The sequence below is a fragment of the Sprattus sprattus genome (genome assembly GCF_963457725.1).
Source record: "Sprattus sprattus genome assembly, chromosome: 17".
NCBI classification, from domain to species: Eukaryota; Metazoa; Chordata; class Actinopteri; order Clupeiformes; family Clupeidae; genus Sprattus; species Sprattus sprattus.
Genome location: NC_137915.1, coordinates 16418745 through 16439248, shown reverse-complemented (window position 1 = coordinate 16439248; position 20504 = coordinate 16418745). Strand labels below are relative to the sequence as shown.

The following is a 20504-nucleotide window of genomic DNA, read 5'->3' as shown; positions in this document are numbered from 1 at the left end:
ATGAGAATGAGAAACTGGGGCGTTATGAGCTGGGATGGGTATCGTTTGGGTTTTTTCCAGTACCAGCAGTAAAACGATACTTTTAAAACACTACTGTGCCTGAACGGTGCCTGAACCCCTACTAAAAAAACTAAACACAAGCAAATGAAAATGAGACTCACATTGCAAAAAAATCAGCTTTGGGGGATATGTTACTTAAAATAAGCAAAACTAACTGCCAGCCATTTTGTCAATGTTAACACCAGCATTTATGTGTTTCATCTCAATTCAGCAGTGGTGGACAGTAACGAAGTAGATGCAATTAATTTCTGTACTTAAGTAACATATAGATGTATCTGTACTTTACTCAAGTATTTCTATTTGGTGAGACTATATACTTTGACTCCACTACATTTCAAACTGAAAATGTTTACTTTTTACTCCATTACATTTAGTAAAACCTCTCGTTCCTTTTTATCAAAGCGAATCAAATAATGAGAGGTCAAAGTGAGTGCACACACTGTGTGTGTGTGTGTGGGGGGGGGGGGTTATAGCAAACACAGGCCTGAAACAGAGGACCGGGTGTCTGGGATTGGGCTTAATGAGCGACACTTCCCAGTCGTCTGTTCACACGGTGGTGGCGGCGGGTGGAGGGCCCTGTCTCGCCTGGCAGCACCCCGGCACAGCTTGCACTGTGGGGACGGACGGGCTGGACACTGGGTAAACATGGTGGGGCAGGAGGAGGAGGGCGCCAGAACACAGACTGATGAATTGACTGACAGAGGGGTTTAGGGGAAGGAAGGAAGTAGTGTGTGTTTGTGTGTGTGTGTGTGTGTGTGTGTGTGTGTGTGTGTGTGTGTGTGTGTGTGTGTGTGTGTGTGTGTGTGTGTGTGTGTGTGCGAAAGAGAGAGCGAAAGAGAGACCGTATGTGTCCAAAGAGATGGAGATAAAGAAAGAGTGAAATACGGACACAGAGAGAGAAAGTGAGAGGTACAGAGAGTCTGTGGATATGCACACATACAGTATATGTGTGTGTGTGAGTGTGTGTATGTATGTGTATTTAGATGGGGTGCTTAGTGAGACCCCTCCCCACACACACACACACACACAGACAGCCCATCCATCTGTCAGAGTGCCAGCTCGCATTCCATGCTGAACGCTGATATTTTAAGGCCAGTCACCCCTAAAAACTGCACATCAGCAAAACGCCTCTGTCTCAGCCCCAACTTCTGCTCCAGTGTGCATAGACAATACTGTGGTGTCCCTCAGGGCCCAGTGTGCTCTGAGAGAGAGAGAGAGAGAGAGGAGAGAGAGAGAGAGAGAGAGAGAGAGAGAGAGACTACAAATCACCCCAGCAGCTCTCCAGTACAGCCAGACCAGATACATAGGCTACTGGGTTCGGCAACACCAGATAGTAAGGAAAGCTGGGACGGATATGGCCCTGTTCTGGCCTGAACCATCCAAGAGTGAGTTCAGAGAGTGTTAAATCACACCATCCAAGAGTGAGTTCAGAGAGTGTTAAATCACACCACCAGCAGTGAGTTGAGGGAGTGTTAATTCACTCCACCAGCAGTGACACCTCTGCCTATCAGGTCCAGCCGCACCAGAGAGCAGCGAGGCTTGGCACAGAGCCAGCCCTCACCTGTCCCAGAGGGAAGTCACCGAGTGAATTCATAGAGAGCCATGCCCTTCCTGAAGGTAGAGAGCAGAGAGTCTATAAAATCATCATTCCTGTAGGTAGTGTTTCAGGCATAATTAGCAAAAACCATTATCTTGATAAATGAGGTAGTCACCTGCCTTTACAAATTATGGTGAGATACGGCCATAACAATGCAAACAATTTAATTTTGAAGACGCCATATTGATCAATTTATCACAGCCTTTATTAGCGCTATTAAAACAGTGAGCGTAGATAATCGATGGTTCTGTTGTGTGGGCATGCTAATATCAGGCCATTAGTGGGTTGAAAAACATGAGCAGGAGAAAGAAAACTTGCATATCTTAAATTTCTTCCACACTCACTAATAAATGGAGAGAAAAAAAAAACCTCCCAACCGTGGTTAATAATGAAGAATTGTAACAGGGCCGGCATTCTGGCAGTGCGGATAGAAAAAGGCTGTATTGAGACACGCGTGTGATGTTGGAGCTATTAACATCAATATTTGGACCCTGAGTGAGTAACGATCCGCCCTTGCTGGAGACTCCTGCCAAACTTTGTGAAATGTCAGTGTGTGTCCCTGCACATGGATTTGAATGAGCTGGAATTCAGACTCCCCCCGCAACCCACGCCAGGCGACTGTCCTCCTGTGAATGTGTCTGTAGACAGGGTTGTTGCTTGTGTTCCTGGGCCCTGTACTAACTGACTGGGGGGCCTTTGTTCCAGGGCTGTGGGTGAGGTACAGTCCTGCAGTCCTGCAGAACAGAGTGGGCAGGAGGCTCTACATGTACTCCTCTGTACAAACAAGGGGGGGGTAGAGAATTCAATGTGTTTCAATAGAGGGGACTTCAACAACAATCACATTCACACAGACAGGCATTGACTGGCTATTTACAGAAATACCAACAGAGGAGAGGGGGGGAAGAGTGGGAGAGATAGATGGTCACAGAGGGAGAGACAGGGCGATAGAGAGGAATAGAGGAGGAGAGAGAGAGAGGGACAGAGGGAGAGATAACATCAAAAAAGCTGTTCTTTCAACACTGCACGTTGGCTGGTGCATGCTTCGAGTACAAAACATCAGCAGACTTAAACATAATTCCAGCACAGCCTTCAACATGCTGAACAGAATAAATTCACAACCTCATTTTCCCATTAAGACTCCCTAGATTTTCATCAAATTTGATCTTTTGTTTAAAAAAAATCACCTCATTAAGAGTGTAAATGGAAATCAAGTCTCCTTGCCTGACTTTTCAATAGTTATTCACAAACTGCACTGAGCACACATAAGTACAGTCCAGAGCATATCATTTCCCCTCCTAAATGAACCTGTCAGATTTATTGAGTCTATTTCAAGGAGTGGGCTCTTCTGATGCACTTTATTTCATGCATTTTAAATGACCAAGTTGTTTGACGCAATTGAATTATTGAGAATTAGTGCAAGTGTTCTGTTAGCGGCTGATTAGCAAGAGTAATTATTGCACTGACAGTTCATAATTGAAGGAGATAAACTAATGGAATAGGGCACACAGGTGGTATTTGGGTTCTCAGAAAGAACCTTTGTGTTCCAGACTACAAATGAAGCCACTGCTAGGCAGTGTTAAATTTGTGAACGAAAACGTTGATGAAAAATGTTCCGTCAACAAACCTTTTTCCCTTGACTAAAACGTGATGCTGATGAGACATACATACGTCTTAAGACTAAACAAAGACTAAACCTTAAGTAAATTAGCCTTCATTTTTCTCTAAATCATGGTCGCCTGTGTGAATATGACCTGAGCCTGCTTGCTATTGGTTCCTTGTTTATACCTTCTGTTCCCTCCTGTGATAAGGAGTTAAGTCAGTCAGTGTCTGCTGAACTGACTAGCTAAGTTATCTTACCTAGCTATGTTACACCACCAGAGATTCACAACTCACCATTAGATTTGGACAAGTAAGATTTGGGCAAGTTCGATTTGGAAGACAGAATGATGAGAGAAATGAAGACATAGGGGCCAGTAAAGCTGGGGGCATCTGAAGACATAGGGGCCAGTAACGCTGGGGACATCTGAAGACATAGGGGCCAGTAACGCTGGGGGCATCTGAAGACATAGGGGGCAGTAACGCTGGGGGCATCTGAAGACATAGGGGCCAGTAACGCTGGGGGCATCTGAAGACATAGGGGCCAGTAACGCTGGGGGCATCTGAAGACATAGGGGCCAGTAACGCTGGGGGCATCTGAAGACATAGGGGCCAGTAACGCTGGGGACATCTGAAGACATAGGGGCCAGTAACGCTGGGGGCATCTGAAGACATAGGGGCCAGTAACGCTGGGGGCATCTGAAGACATAGGGGGCAGTTATGCTGGAAATGCTAGGGACATGTCCCTGGCACCTTTTGTGATCACCACTTTCGACCCCACCACTTTTGACGAATGAAAGTAAAATTTCACTACAATGAAAAGCTTTTAAAGTACTTAATCACTAGTTTATAAAAGATTTAAATGTAATTGATACATGAACGTTGGGTGTAACATTAGCCTAAGTGTTAAAGAGAAACCTGGGCCCTATTTTCCCATCTTTTTCGGGTACAAAAGGAAAAAAACGATAGAAATTGGTCCAATATTGAGTTATAATGCTATAACCAGCAACCACAAAAACGGCTACACAATGAAACCATATGGGGCAGGACATATTTTTTCTATTTGATAGCTAATGCGTTTTGGTTTTAGAAAATAATGAATGTATTTTTGCCAATAGTGTGTTTTAGGACACTAGACATTCAACACATTTACTGCATTTTTTTTTGTATCAAAAAAGGTGTATGACTTAAAGTAGACTAAAATTACTAGACTGAATTTTTTTGTTGATTTTGTTATGTTGTTTTGTTGACAAAAGCAAGACTTAACTTAAGAGTGTTTTTAAAGAATTCAGTTGCATTGTCAACTAAAAGACAACTAAAATGAACACAGTTGCTAGAATATGTGGGTCCTCTGCAGTGGAAACAAAAGAAGAATTACAACAATTACATGCCAGTGTGAAGGTACTGTAATGTAATACATTTCCTAAAGATATTATGTGAATAAGCAATACATTATACTCTTCATGTTGTTTATTTAGATTTAGTTTGAGTTTTTCTTTTTAATGACCTGTAATCTTATTTGCTTTTCATGATTTATCTGAGTATGCTTCACACCATCATAACGTATAGCTTCATCTCTTTTCTGCACTGTTACGCTTGCGATTATTTCATTCTCTTTTATTGTAGGTATGTGTGTACTCTCTGTGTCTACTATTAACTGTGTAAAAGCACTTCATGCAAATTGCTTAAAGAATTCTACATGCATATAATTATCAAATGAGTTAAGTTCAGTTCAGCACACATACCAGCTGAAGGCATGAATCATCGGCTCAAACCGAAAAATGAAAGGTTAAGTCTGTGCAACAGCATTTCAAACAGAATTGTCTGCTTCCAGAGGAGAGAGCTGTGATAGCATCATCCACTGTGATAAAGATTCATTTTTCTGTGCAAACAAAACAACCAGAGGCAGTGGTGCTTTGTGAATTAGAAAGCAAGCGCAGCGTCAAACTGCCCTTTGGGACACTGCTCCACAGGGGCACCCTGCTAGACAGGAGCTTAAATCACTGTGATAACCACTTTCCCCATGGGGGAACACGATGAAGGATTTAGCCATGAGCAGAACCGGAAGGGGGGGGGGGGGAGTAAGATGGCTGCTATGGCTGGGGACAGTGTAATCCAGAACTAGATCTCCTTCATTTAGAACCACAAACCTATCCTAGATTCTAGAATCAGAACTCATCCATTTGAGTTCTGGAACTTCTCTCAGTAGAAGGTGCTGAGTCAGGCATAGTGAAAGCTGAGCCCCAGGTAGAGCTCCCGTGAGGAGGACATGCAGCTGCAAGAAGGAGGACAGTACTCAGCACAAACCGCTTGGAGCTGCGGGTCGAACAACTATGGGTGGATAGCATCGCACTTCACCTGCCTTAGAGTCAGCACACGGCCCACACCTGGGGGAGCATTTAGCATAAGGCCCATTTCACACTGCCTGCTTGTGCATGGCGGATAAGTTACCTGTTGATGTGTATTTCGGCAGCCATGTTAACAGGATAGAGGATGCACACTGTCTGTGTGAGACGCACGTCTCAGGCGTGGCTTACACAGCGCTACAGCCGTGAGTCATGTAGAGTTTCGACATGGAGCCTATTTTTTACGTGCGAGGTTAGAGTGAGGAAAGCAGTTCTCAGCAAAAATAGACCGAAAAAAGATGTTTTAATAGTTGTCATATTGGCATCATACCAGCAACATTACATAAACTGACACCTTTCACTGCAGTTTCGATGTCTGGGATATTTGTCACAGACATGACAGAAATATAAATATTATATATTTTAACCATTTAGCAGTTGAAACGGGGAAAGTGGAAGCTACATGTGTTATACATAGTAACCCAAAGTAGGCTATAATTGCATTATATTGATAAGTTAGAAGTTGTCTGTTGCACTCTTTCTCTCTCTCTGTTTCTCGCCTTTGCTCTGAACGAGGGTAACACAAGTTACGTGACTGATTCCTGGTTACAACTAGTCAACTTTCTGGTCTTCACTTTTCGACCACTCCTAAACGATGGATCAATACCAAACTGATTGAATATTGACGGCCAATACTCGAAACTCAGTGCAGAAAGATATGCCATTATCAAAGGCAAACTCAATGCAAAAAGATAGGCCATTATCAAAGGCAAACTCAATGCAGAAAGATAGGGCTGGCAGTAGCCGTGTCGAGGCAGAAATAAAGGCAATAAATACACACACACACACACACACACACACACACACACACACACACACACACACACACACACACACACACACACACACCACACACACACACACACACACACACACACACACACAAGCAAACGAGACACAGCAGTACCGCAACGCAGTCTCCAGGCACACGCAGTGCAGGCAGTGTGAAGCAGGCTTAAGGTTGCTGTGAAACTCCAGAGGCTTAATCTGCAGCCCAGACCAGCATAGGTAAAGAGCCGTGCTGCTCCTCTTTATGTTTGTCTTGTGGTCAGTGGGTGTTTGCATTCATCAAGCCGTGCCTATGAAACAATAGTTCATTCCATCGCGGTGGAGATGCGGTCTGGTGGAGACGCGGTCAGGCCAGCCAGTGAAAATGGATTTTTAAATAAACGATGTTCGGAGTGGGGGGGGGTTCCCTGGCGTGGTAACAGGCAGGAGCAGCGATTTACACACAGGTGTTACAAAATGTCAGGGCAACACAATGCAGATTCATTCAGGCAATAAATCAATGCATGCACACATACTGATGCTGCACAGCATATCAGGACGGGGGAGCCGTGTGTGTGTGAGTGAATGACTGGGTTTCTGTGTGCGTGTGTGTGCATCTTTGTGCAAGTCTGTGTGTGTTTGTGTGTATGTGTACGTCTTTGTGTGCGTGTGTGTGTGTGTGTGTGTGTGTGTGTGTGTGTTTGAGTGAGTGTGTATGTATATGTGCATGTGTGTATGTGTGTGGGGATGCATGTGTGTGAAAGGGTGCCTGTGTGTATGTGTTTGTGTGTGTGTGAGTGTGTGTGTGTGTGTGTGTGTGTGTGAGTGAGTGTGTATGTATATGTGAATGTGTGTATGTGTATGGGGATGCATGTGTGTGAAAGTGGTGCCTGTGTGTATGTGTTTGTGTGTGTGTGAGTGTGTGTGTGTGTGTGTGTGTGTGTGTGCTTACAAGTGTCTTAATATGAGTGTTTGCTCCTAGGGGTGTTGGGACAGTTCAGCTGAGCTAAGGTGTATGGGCTGGATCACAGAGATGAGTGTGTTTGTCTGTATATGTGTGACAGAGAAAACAACGGCTCCACAGTGTCAGTATCTGAATGGTGGAGCTGAACCTCTCAGTATGCAGACGGACTACTCTAGTAGTCTTCTACTGTACTTCTACTTCTGCCCCTTTCCGCTGCTCTGAGGAACACAAGCAGGTGAGGTCAGCCGTTCTCAGCCCACTTCCTGTTCAGTCCTCTCCTGTGGGGTCAAAGGTCATGACCAGGAAGAGGACATCAGGTGGCCACGACAGCTGCCTGCTAATTTGGTGAACCCTGGGCTAAGTGGGGGAAGAGGTATAGAGTTGGCCCCATCCCAGTTTAGCCCCCTTTGCAGGATCGTAGCCAAGCTTGACAGTGACACTTGGTCATGAGTTGGACAGTCAGGCACTCTCCCCTGCCAACGTTATTCATTTCTATATATTGTGCATTTTAGTGCTGTCTAATAAGGGCTAATTGTTACTGTAACTAAAGCCAGGTCTGTAACTTAGGATGTCTAGGAATATGATCCCTTATTCTAAAGTCGAAGATCAGTCTAGGGTTAGGCTTTTTTTCCCTACTGTTTGCTTTTTCATTATCGGTATATTGGTACATCAGTATGTTGTCCGTTTAATGTTAATGGTCTGTGAGACAGGTGATACATTCCTTTTAGATGTGAACATAGCGTGACATTCTCACCTTATGCCATCTCAGTCAACTTATCCATGTGTATGAGACAAAAATGTTACTTTATTTATTTGCAATTCATCTCAAGGGGTGTTCTTGTACTCCATACCAATGCACTTTGTTGTACTCTTTAAATTTTTAGGTCATTGTATTGTTCTGTTGTTATATGTTGTCCCTCAGGCACCAACAGGAGCAGCGCTCCAAATTTCGTTGTATGCAAACACAATGACAATAAAGGCTTTCAAATCAATTCAATTCAATTCAATTCATTCTGATTGTAATTCGGATACTGCAGAGTGCCCTGTTCTCTACTCACCGGCCTTCAATCTTCCTCCCTCGTTCCCTCTGGTCTGCCTCCACTACAGCTGATCTGAACTTTCAATTCCAATAGAGGGCATTTATGATGGAACGGGAGAGGCATTCGATAATGAGATCAGCGCTACACAGTGATCGATCGAAGGTGAACTCTATACCTGAAATACCACACTCTGCTCTGCCAGCATACCCCGCCAGCTCACCGACATTCAAACAAAACGTTGTTTTCTTGTTGGCAGAGGTAATCTAATATTTAATTTAGGGAATGACATTGCCTTCCTGTAGCCCTCTGGAGAAGCCATCAGAGAAGTTCTTTTTTGGGGTACGTGTACGAGGATGTAGCTTTCTGTCAAAACTGACTTTTAATCTAGGCAGGCTACATGTTTTTTTATGTAAATAAGAATGTTAATTTGTATGTGCAGAGGAGATGGTTGAAGCAGTGGCCAGACAAACACCAGATCTGAGCCAGAGTTGCTACACAGTCGAGCGAGATCTGGGATGTAGTTGTCTAATAAAGCCATGCACTGCAGAAGCGTTATCGCCAGTGGTGGAGGCGCTCCTCACACACGTCAACGTTGAATAAAAGACAAAACCTCATTCTTTAATTTACCTGGGTCCTTTGATCTCTCTCTGTACGCATTTATAAACAGCGCTCATCACAACCCCCGCTCACTTTGATCAGATGATTCGCGTTTAATTGGAGATGAATACACTCACTGTGCAGTGGAACTTCTTTGTAAAAGAAAAAGAGGTTTCAAACAATGACAAACAGAGTTACCTGAGCTGGAGGTAAACAATTTCCTCTCCTAGTGAGAATTGCAGGAGAAAACAGGCATGCAAAATGTTCTCCGTCCTGACTGCTTTTTCTGGACGTTTCGCTTGGGGCTACAGTCCACTGCTCCATTAGCACCCAACTGACATACAGTGAGATGAGCACCAGCCAAAGGGCCTTGGGTCAATACAAATTGGCAGTGAACTCCCTGAAATGAAGATTAGTATTAAAACAAGTCTTTTTTTCCCCCCAGTGGCCCGAGGCTGGTTCTGCAGGAGCCAAGTAAGCGCCAGAGATTCAGCATTAAAAAATATGAGAAGTGGAGGATGAGGGAAGAAAAGTTGAACGGTTGAAAAAGATCGGCCTAGTCAACCTCTGTACTGCCGCCATCTTTCCCTTTCCCTACCAGACACAGACAAAAGCCAACAACCCTCAGACCAGTGGCTTTCTCCTTGGAGTGGGGTAGAGTGGGGGGGTGGTCCCTCTCTTTATGATCACACCCACCACGACCCCCCCCCCTCCTCCCACAGCCCCGGCGCTCTTTAAGCATGTAAACACCCCCCTGTCTGGCTTCATCTACACCATCAAAAGGAGCCTGCTGATTTTCGCCCGGGAAGGAATCCAAATAAAATCCCCCCGACGTGTCAATGTTTGCATGGCTGCTCGCTGGGTTACAAGATGCTTAACACGCCAAAGGGGGGCCGTATTCACGGCAGCCTCTCGCCACGGGAGGAGTGATTAAAGCCGAACGGTGAACTACAATCAAATGAAAACTGGAGTGGCGGGGGGAGGTTGAAGGAGATTAAACTCCAGCCTGATGTGTTTTGCATTTGCATTTTGAGGTTTCTGCTTTATTATTATGATTTTTTTTGTATTTTTATTCAGATTAGCCTTCATTGTTAGATGCCATTCAGAAGCTGTGGCTGTAGGGCCTGATGCTTCTTGAAGAAAAAGGAAAAAGGATGCGGTTTTTCTTTTCTTCCAGTGGAGCGTGCACAGCACTCAACCATAGTCTCCATAGGAGGTTTGATGGCTTTTAAAAAAGACCCTCTTGCACATCTGCATGGAACATTCACACACACCCAGAATATCTCACGAGTCCAAACAAAAGAAACCCAGTAGTCAGTGAGTCTGTTTGCAGAAAATAAGGTGTAAACACTGCCGAAAAAAGAGAGAAAAGAAGGGGGGGAAAACATTCAAATAATCACAGGGGCACAGTAGGGGCTTTCAGGCCGCAAGAATGCCAAACATAGCCTGGGGGAATTTCACGCGTGCTTTTAAAAGCCTGAGCAAACGCGCGGGGCATTAACACCATGGCCACTTTTACAGTGCTGCCCCTGACTGACTTGGACAACACTTTCCCCTCTGTCACTTTGCCTGGGGCCACCAACGTCTACTCACTCTCTCAGGAGATGGGGGTGGGGGGGTGAGGGTTTTGTGTCTCCCACACCCCCATCCCCGGGAACGACGTCTGACCTGTTGTAGTAGTAGTTTTCACCTGATTGGTAGTCAAATCCTGCAACAACCTGCTGAGTGAGCGTGAGTCGGTGAACTCCTGGAAAATGAAAGATTGGAATTTGCCACCTACCTGGATCAATGCTAGATCCTCCAAACGAAGCCTGAAGAGATGATTTCTGAAAGACAGAGACAGCACAGAAAGAGAGAGAGAGAGAGAGAGAGAGAGAGAGAGAGAGAGAGAGAGAGAGAGGGAGAGAGACAGAGAGAGGGAAGAAAAAACGGAGTCATTTACTTTGAAAGGGACACAGTGTGAGGCTCTAGGCTGTGAGGAGGTGTTTCGACTCGTGGGCATCAAGCGGTGCGCTTTATCATTTATCGTGTCAGGGTCGCGTTTTTCTATCTTGTCTCTCTCCAAATTCAAGTCTCTAGAAAAAAAGCAATAAAAGACTAGCCAACTGGAAAGTCTCCTTTCTCTTGCTACGCTGTCACACTTTAATCCACGTCAATCTCATTTACGTCAACTCTGCCATAGCAGTTTTGGACTCCTGAATCCAAATCCACAGGGAGCTAAAGTGGCTGTAGCCTCTTACATGATTTATATAGATGGCCCAAGGCAACACTAGTGGGTGCATGGGACCATACTCTACCTGGCTGTGTAACTTTCCTTTTAATGAACAAGCACTCAATTTAAGCTCCAGGCTCCACAGTAGAGGCGAGAGACCTATGGCTGAGGTCCTAAGAAAATATTTAGCTTTTAAAATTAATCAAAAGGCATTAGACATCGCTGCAGGGGAAAGTGGTTTGAAGCCACATTGAATGCGGAACAGACCAGCATACAAATCAGTGTTAGATGTGGTCAGTGAATAGTACTGAAGCCAGCTTTCTCTCCTTATTTTTGACTGATAGATTTTGAATAAGACTGCTACAAATTGAATTCAAATTCTTTGTCATTATTTGCAAATTCTTTGTCATTATTGCAGGTAGCCTTAAAAGGCTAGAGCCATTAATTGTCTGTTGTTGATGTTACCGAAGTGAAGTTAGAAGTGAATCCTTGCAATGGAAAAGCAATCCTAAGCCTTGCCTAAGACAAACTGAAGAGAACATAAATAATTAGCAGTGAAAAGATTTGGAATTGGCTGAGTGATAACACAGCCCATAGAAATTAAACTCTCATTCACTCCCTGCATTTGCCTCCAGCCAATGCCTGCTTCAGTGCCTTTAGACTGACTCCACAAGCTTAGCCTTGAGGGCCCGGTCAGCACTCTCATTACACCGATATTCCAATTAACCAGGCAGGGATCCAGTCAAGGGCTCAGGGGCTTCTGGGTGACGACAGCGACGTGCTGAATAATATACGCATACATCATGCCTCTATTCATCTGTTATCCGTTTTGAAATATCATTCTTGTGTGTGTGAAAGGAGCTTAGAGGGTTCCAAATCCACAGGAGTCAATGGTGGTCACAATAATAGAGGGTGAACGTTGAGAGAACAATACGTAGACTAACATCAGCAGAAACTGCAGCCAGAGAGTTGATGGTTCTCAGAAGGAAAAAGGGCTCTGACTCTGACCTTGATAAGCATCAGTGCTAGGGGGGAGAGAAAGAGAAGTGGAGTGAAGAAGCCAGATGTCAGGGGGGAAGCGTGTGACTCCTCTGAGGCCTGGGACTATTTTTGAATTTAACAGTGAAAGCAGTACAAACGAATGCATGGTAAATTCAAGGAACAGCATCTGTGGCTAATTATCAGGTTGGAACGAGATAGCTGTAGCTGTCGCACCAGAATACAGCAGGGAACTGATTCTCATCTGAGCACCATCCTCAGACAGACAGTGGACATGTTCTCAGAAGTTCACAATATAATTACATTTCTACTGACGATGCCTGTCTTGACTGCTTTGGCGGAAAGGTCATTCAGCTGCTTGAGACAGTTAGAGACATACCTGAGAAACATCATGACAGAGCCATGGGCTCTAATGAGTGTTCATGAAGACTTCCATACAGAGAGGATTTTGAAGGGGAGTCTGACACAATGTAGGCGTAGATTTTCTTTTTTTTTTAACAAGAGCATGTAAAACTAGGGTTGGATTTCTGTTGGTGCACATAATGAGCTAGCGACCAAGACACACATTTGGTTCAGTAGGCCTCTTTATCTGATCAACATTTATTCTTTCTTTCAAAATGAATTTAAAATCCTCACAGTCTTCGTTCCTCAAATGTATATTCAGTGTATTCGGTGTTTGTACACAGTCCTGGCTCTGTCAATGGGAAACAAACATAGTGGCTCACACCAAGCCATAAACATTCCCAGCCAATCAACATGGTGCTTCAGGAGCATGAAAGGGAGGGGTGTCATTTGATTGGCAGTTGAACACGAATATCAACAACCTTTTTCAAAACTGAATTGTAAACCTCACCTTTAACAGGCTTTCAGACTGAATCAAATGTATTGTGTATGTTACTTAAATTTAGTTTTAAAATGTTAAGCAGTTTACTTTTTACACCGCATTGATCCTTGACAACTTTAGTTCGGAACTAAAATCACTGGCACTAAACCTGAAACTATAATAAACTAAAACTGAATAGAAGCGAGCCCATGGAATAACAGCTGAACTGAAAAACTGAAACAAAGAGAGAGAAAGAGAGAGAAATATGCGAGAGATGCAAGGAAATAATAAAAAAAAACAGGTTAGAGGGGGGAGAAGGAGGGGGGAGAAAGAGGTGAAGAGAGGGAGGGTATGGAGCAAGAGACTGCTGGAGAGAAACCCTTCCGCTCCGGAGAAGACCAACCAGGCAGGACAGGTCACTGCCATTCCTCCTGATCAGGCAGACGTCTCACTCTACTTATCCTGGAGCTGGCCTACCTCAGCATGTCCTCAAACAGACTGAGCTGTGTATGAGCATGTTTATATTTCAACCGGGTCAGAGTACACCTGACTTCCCTCATGGGTCGCATGAACTCAGGCTAGCTGTTAGTTGTGTCAAGAGCATGCTAATATGTATCCTGTGCCAACAGGACTGGACAGCTGGATCTTAAATGTTCCAGTCATCTACATTGACATTCCAGGCTAAAACGTCTTTAAAATAGGATATTATTACTGATTGTGCTACAATGAAATCGCTGTGCCATCCACTTCCATCAGATTCAACAGGTCTTTCACTAACCTGCTCTCAATCCAGAGCACATTAGCAAACCCCCTACCTCCTCCTGCATGTCTGAGCACTTTACAAATGTCTGTCTCCTGGCCACTCTGGAGTGCTGTCTATCCACAGCGAGCCATTACAGATAAAAGGAACAAGAACATGATCTGGCATGTCTACCCTTAGGATTACAGGGAGCACACAGTAATACAATGTATACCTTACCAGTACTTTAAGTTACTTAGGATTAAAGTCTAGGCATGGAAATGTATAAAAAAGGAGGACTGTTAATGGGTTTGTTGGAGGAGTATGCAGGTGTTCCTGAACTTAAACTTTAGAAACACGAGTGGCACAGAAAATGAGCACCATCTACAAAACCAGGCAGTGAGCAAGGTTCTCTGTCCAAGATGTGAGGGTATCAATACTGGATATTCAGCTGTACCTCTTCTATTAAAAAAAAACAATAAAGTTACAGCTGCAGCCCTGACTGGCTCTCAGCCTACATGCGCATACATGACCTGGGCTGCCAGACAAACTTCAAACAGTTAAACAGCACCTGAGGCTCCAGAAATACAGACAACTTCTGTCTTTGTCTCTGTCTCGGAGAAAAGAGCAGAGCTGTTCTGCAGTTTCTTCAAGTCCAGACGAGATGAGAAAGCAAGGTGAGAGAAAGGGAGCGTCTTGGTCTTAATCATCCGAGCGCCTTACCAAATGTCACAGCGTAATTGCTGTGAGATGTGCTATGCTGTCAGAGGGTGAGTGCTGATGTGCGGGATGAGATTGCTTTGGACAAAACTGTCCAGCGCCGTGTCGGAGTTGGAGTCCACGCGGAAATCATCTCCGCTAATTAATTAATCAGCAAATGCAAATACGCCCAGATCTTCCTGATCTCATCTTCCGGCTGTTGAGCCGTGTTAACAGGCTTCTCGATTCCTAACAAACTGCTTCAATCTCCCCCAATGTGACCCCAGAGATAATGATAGTTCTGATAGACACAGACTGCCACCAGACATTGTTATTAATGTGTAACCTCTATTAACTGGAAGAATTCTTGAATGTACTCTATTATGGGAAAGGAACAGAGTAATCAAGTCTGGAAAATTCATCAGATATGCCTCATTTGGAAAAAGTAAAGACAAAGACCCACAATTATGCACACACACACACACACACACACACACACACACACACACACACACACACACACACACACACACACACACACACACACACACACACACACACACACACACACACACACACACACACACACACACATACACACACACAAACACTAACACACACACACACTCAAATTAAAACAGCTGGAAATGTGAGGAAGCTGATATCCCAAAATGAAATTTTTGTTTACAGAGCGACTCCATTACCTTGCTCCGACAATCAGTTCGTTCTGGCCGGGGTCAAAGGTCAGCTGTGAATAATCCACCGTGCCCCTCGAGGAGAACCTGTGGATCCACGGCTCAATGTCTGTGGAGAAGAAAAGAGGGAACAAGCTTAAGCACTGACATACACACACCTACACAGACAGACATTCACAGATATGCACACACAGCTACACAAACACACTGGCACACTTTTGCAATACACACATACACACACACTCTCTCTCTCTCTCACACACACACACACACTCACACAAAGAGAGAGAGAGAGACATAGACAGCTACACAAGCACATAGACATGCATGCACAGAGGACTTTCATAAACACACAGACACAGACACACAGACACACACACACACACACGCACACACGCACACACACACACACACACACACACGCGCGCGCACACACACACACACACACACACACACACACACACACACACACACACACACACACACACCCATACACACACACACTGATGTGCAGGCCTCTACACACCACTCCACCCCCCTGGGAGACAAACAGAGCATGATGTGTCAAAAGTGAGACAGCTCAAGATAGCTCCCCCAAAACACTGTCACTTTGGCGCCATTCACATTAACCCCTGGCCACGCCATGAAAGATCCTGAGGATGTGGAGGGAAGACGTCTGACTGTCTACCTACCTGCCGCTGTGTAACCCAATAGCTGATGAGGTAGACACTACAGCGTCGCCCCATCGCTCGCTCACTCGCTCACTCACTCAATATCCTCCATTTGAGGGGCCCGTCTTGTCTAAACGTATTGGTTTCAGATGTATGGCTGGCAAACATCTATGAGATTTCATTAAGGTCACGTCTGAATTAGCTATGCGATATAGTGCGTGTAACTCATGTTGGAGTTCAGCGCTGGGTGAGTCGGAGGCATGGCTGAAGGTGAGGATTTAAGACGGCTAAGACACGACTATCTCTAAATCTTTATCTAAAGTTCAACTCCCACACAACTTCTACTGAGCCTTTGTCAAGAATGAACGCACTGAGATTGCATTCTGTATCAAGGCGAGATACACACACTGATATACTGACACTGAAGTATATACCCTTATTATACATAGGGGGATGCTCCCACCGCATAGCTGCAGTAGGGCGTAATTAACTCTGAAAATGATCAAATCTGCAGAATGGACACCAGCATTTCCTAAGTCTGACAGGTGGAGGGACAAATGGCGATTTAACATAACACTTTTCTCTGATCTCACAACAGAGGACTCGCTGCTTGCAAAAACAGCAACCACACAAAGGGCTTGACACATGTGGGTAAATATGCCCCATCACACACTTTCTAGTGGATCCCGTATTGACGAGGTCACACCTCTGAAAACTTAAGAAAAGAGTAATCTAATGATGAATGTAGTGCCTTAAACTATCTGTAAATATGTATGAATGTCATTGACACCTATGTCCTAGTCAGTTACATTCTGCCTTTTCTCTCTGCCTCTTCTCTTTGCCTCTTCTTTTTAGCTCTTCTCTTTGCCTCTTCTTTTTGCTTGTCCTTTCTGTTCCTCTTCTTACGCGCTTATTATTCCCCCCTCACTCACATTCTCATTATCTCTTCCCTTCTCATCTCTTTTGGCTGCTCATTTACAATGTGCACACGGCAGAAACAAAACAGACCGGCAGATACATTTTCATTAGGGGTCATATAAATAATCAATGCTCATTTCAAAGTTTGTGTTCCTATCCATTGAAAACTGCTCGGTCTAATTCCTTATGGATGGGTGGTGGTGGGGATTTTGAATGTGGTTTTAAATACCTATAATGGGGTTGTTGTTATTTTTTTATCACACTGAGAAAAACATGGCGAGCATTGAAGCGGAGCCGTAATTCTCATACAGACACGCAGCTTTAGTTACTGAACCTCTCCCTCGTAAATCTTCACGTCCCCCCTGGGATAGACCCTCCTTTCTAGAAGAGCACAAGCTAGTTTGCCGTGAAGGCAGAGGGTCTAGGGGGATTTACTGTTTTTGTTTTTTTTTCACCTTTTTGATATCTGAGGTGGAAAGGACGCAATACTATTCATAAGAACACAGCTAAGTTTCCATAGGGCTTGTTGGAGCACATAGAGCCCTAACACACACAGACCGACAGGCTGACAGACAGGGGATATGTTGAGATGCGAATGCTTATGGCTTATGGCAAGACTTAAAAGGCTTCTCTGGTGGTCGGTAGGGTGGAGAGGTGGGTGTTCGTTGAGGAGGGGAGGGGAGGGGAGGGGAGGGGAGGGGAGGGGAGGGGATACATTAACTGATGATTAACTCCACTTAGCAAATCCGATGCTCTAAATTACAACATGAGACCCAGGGGAGAAGCAGAACACAGAATCAGAATGTTTGGCACAGTGGAATCCACCACCTCTTCCTCTCGTCCTGAGCCAGTGCTGCTCTCCTATCATGCTCACCCACACTTTGTAATCCTGCCCCGATGCAAAGTGATTTATTTCTGAGTGTACCCAGGGTGGGGTAGGGGAAAACACTGATGAGAGAGGACTGCTCAGGCACTTTGGGCACGCCACATCAAGCCAAGGCTGTCAGGTTTGCTGTGGGTACAGTCCAAGTCTGAAAACACAGAGCCCCGTCTCCTGAAATAGAGTATTTACACCGCCATCCTTCACTCCTGGTTTGTTTCTACAGCAGTAATGTCTTTCTCAAATGTGGTTAACACAATGAGCTCTTTTTAGGGTACAGAATAGGAAGTGATGTTTTTGGCCAAACTGGAGTATAGGAGAAAAGTCAGCTAGTGTTTCGAAAGGTAAAGCCTCAATCCAAGTAGAAATAAATTAAACTGTCAAGCACAAGGTGGGACAAGGATTTTCCAAGGATTTACATCAACATGGAAGTAATTTAGACCCATCAAGGACATCAAGGTTGGTTAAAACTGGGACAGAGGACTTTACCCTGAAGTTGAAATAAAAACACCTGCCTTGTATGCCTCTCTTGTCTGCCATTCCAGGCTACTTTGAGCTATGTGACCAAAATTATAGTGTAAGGATGGGCGAAAGCAGGTTGTAAGTTATGAGAAACAAACCAGCGCCACGCCACAAAATAAGCGTGCCATAAAACATTCCAGTTCCTCTCGGGATTTGTGTTCAGAGAAAACATATAGGGTGGAAATAAACAAACATGATCTAAAGCTCCTTTATTCCCATTTTTAGACATATATTATAAAAATGGTTAAGAAAGCCAGATCTGATCAGAGTGATTTTATTTTATAAACGACGACAGAGAGACCACAGCGCATCCACAGCGCCTAGACAGGGCCTCCACCGCACCTCCACAGCACCTCCTCACACTGCTGTCTCTGTGCACATTAGAATGTTGTGTGGTAGACTCAGGCTCCCCAGGAATAGAATATGACCAAGACTTTAGAGTATATGTTGCAGTGTATTTAAAGGGCCGTAAAAACTTAACCCAGAAGGCCACTTTAACTGCCTCGGTCTCCAGTCGCCACAGTCACAGACACAGACAGGGACAGGCATGTGACGGGGCAATTTGCTTTGATGCCACCAGTTATTACGCCATGGTTACTTCCCAGTCACGAAGGAGAGAAGTGTGGGGAACACTACAGCACACAGTTTTGCTCAAGAGGGAGAGTGTTTTGAGGGGACATCCATACCCAGTGCGTTTTCCAGAGGACAGTACTACATCCTTGCGTTCACATACAACTTCCATTGAGATTTCATCAACAAATTGGCCACATCTAAGTCTGAGTTAGCCACTGGGTCAGAGTTAGCCACTGGGTCTGAGTTAGCCACTGGGTCCGAGTTAGCTACTGGGTCTGAATTAGCCACTGGGTCCGAGTTAGCCACTGGGTCTGAATTAGCCACTGGGTCCGAGGTAGCCACTGGGTCTGAGTTAGCCACTCCAGCAAACACATGTATGACCTCTCCATTATCACTCTGTAAGGCCTTGCAGAAATGGAAGACCTCCCTTTGCAGACTAAATATGTTGATGAACCTGTTGCCTTAAAAAGCTTAAAATTTCCCACTGGTGAATCACTGGTGATTCAACCTCCACCCCTTTCAGTTCAAATCCCAGCAACAGAGCACCACTCTCTCCAGAGAAGCCCAGTGTCAGTCCACACTGACCATGACAGGAGCAGGACACACAAAGACAACCCTTCAAGAGAGCTTCACAGAGCTGCAACAATCAGGCAGGCTCTGCCATCCTAACAGGGCGAAACCCATCACGCGAGCCCGGCGCGATCCCGGTCGTGAGAGCAGCCTTCGCCTGGAGGAGAGTATTTTTAACATCTTTATAGTCCTCCCAAAAGAGCGCGGCCCATCACTGGTGTCCGTCCAGGCTTTTGATGCCGCACAGACACGGATTATGTGGTGCAGGCAAAAATGTGTCACCACGCCACTTCAGGGAGGAGTGCAGGGGAAGAAAGGATTAGGAGCCGGTTCCACTCCGTGTGGCAACGCTAAAACACGCATTCCAGTGACTCACGGCGTGTTTGTTGTTAAGTATAAAAAACAATCTTGCTAAAAATAAATAAATAAATACATGAATAAACATGCTCTGAGGATAAACGATGCCATCTTCTGAGATGAAAAAAAAAAATCCTGATCTACATCAGCGATCTTAGACCCAGTGTGATGCTTTTTTCCAGAGGGAATCCAGACCAGAGCATAGTTGATATGGTAATGTAATGCCGTATGTAGCTATTTAGAGGGCAGCTTTGAAATCCAACATGGTCTGGGTCCCACATGAAAACACAATTACACTCATAAAAAAACACTGGGAGCACAAGGCAAATTTAACAAGCGCAGGGGAAGCTCTGCGCTATGGAGGCCATGTGGATGCTTATTAGACAGTTCAAAAAGGCAGCTGCCGTGCTTTTCAAGCAGGGATCCTACAGCTGCCTCCAAGGAGATCACTGCAGTCCATCCACCATATGGATGAAATACAAAACAATAAAAGTCAGATTTATTTATATTCAAATACAAAGACCAGTCATACATTATTTGAAGTCCCCTTGGGTACAATATCCAAACGAAAGTTGAGCAATTAAGAGATTTATCACCATTCTCTTGTAAGTCCATATGAGTACACATATTTCACATAGCTCTATCTATCCCTTAGTGTAAATACATTCACTTTGAAACAATATGAACTAGCTCACATAAGAAGAACGCTATAGTGATATTGTGTAATTAAAAGACGATGTTAAGTACATCAAGTACAAAGTTATGTACACATACGCTTCAGGCTACACTTTACTGATACTGATTGTGTAAGTAAGAGAG

The 20504-nt window shown here is 44.6% G+C and overlaps 1 protein-coding gene across 1 annotated transcript in view; it reads right to left on the bottom strand.

Moving 5' to 3' along the window:
• The window catches only part of sema5a (sema domain, seven thrombospondin repeats (type 1 and type 1-like), transmembrane domain (TM) and short cytoplasmic domain, (semaphorin) 5A), a 108949-nt gene that overhangs the window by 60581 nt on the left and 27864 nt on the right, over window positions 1-20504 (bottom strand). Inside the window, exons 3-4 of the mRNA XM_080855311.1 lie at window positions 15204-15303; window positions 10808-10853 (exon numbers count right to left, since the gene is read on the bottom strand). Of these exons, the coding sequence (XP_080711437.1) occupies window positions 10808-10853; window positions 15204-15303 (146 nt within the window). The remainder of the gene's footprint in view (window positions 1-10807; window positions 10854-15203; window positions 15304-20504) is intronic.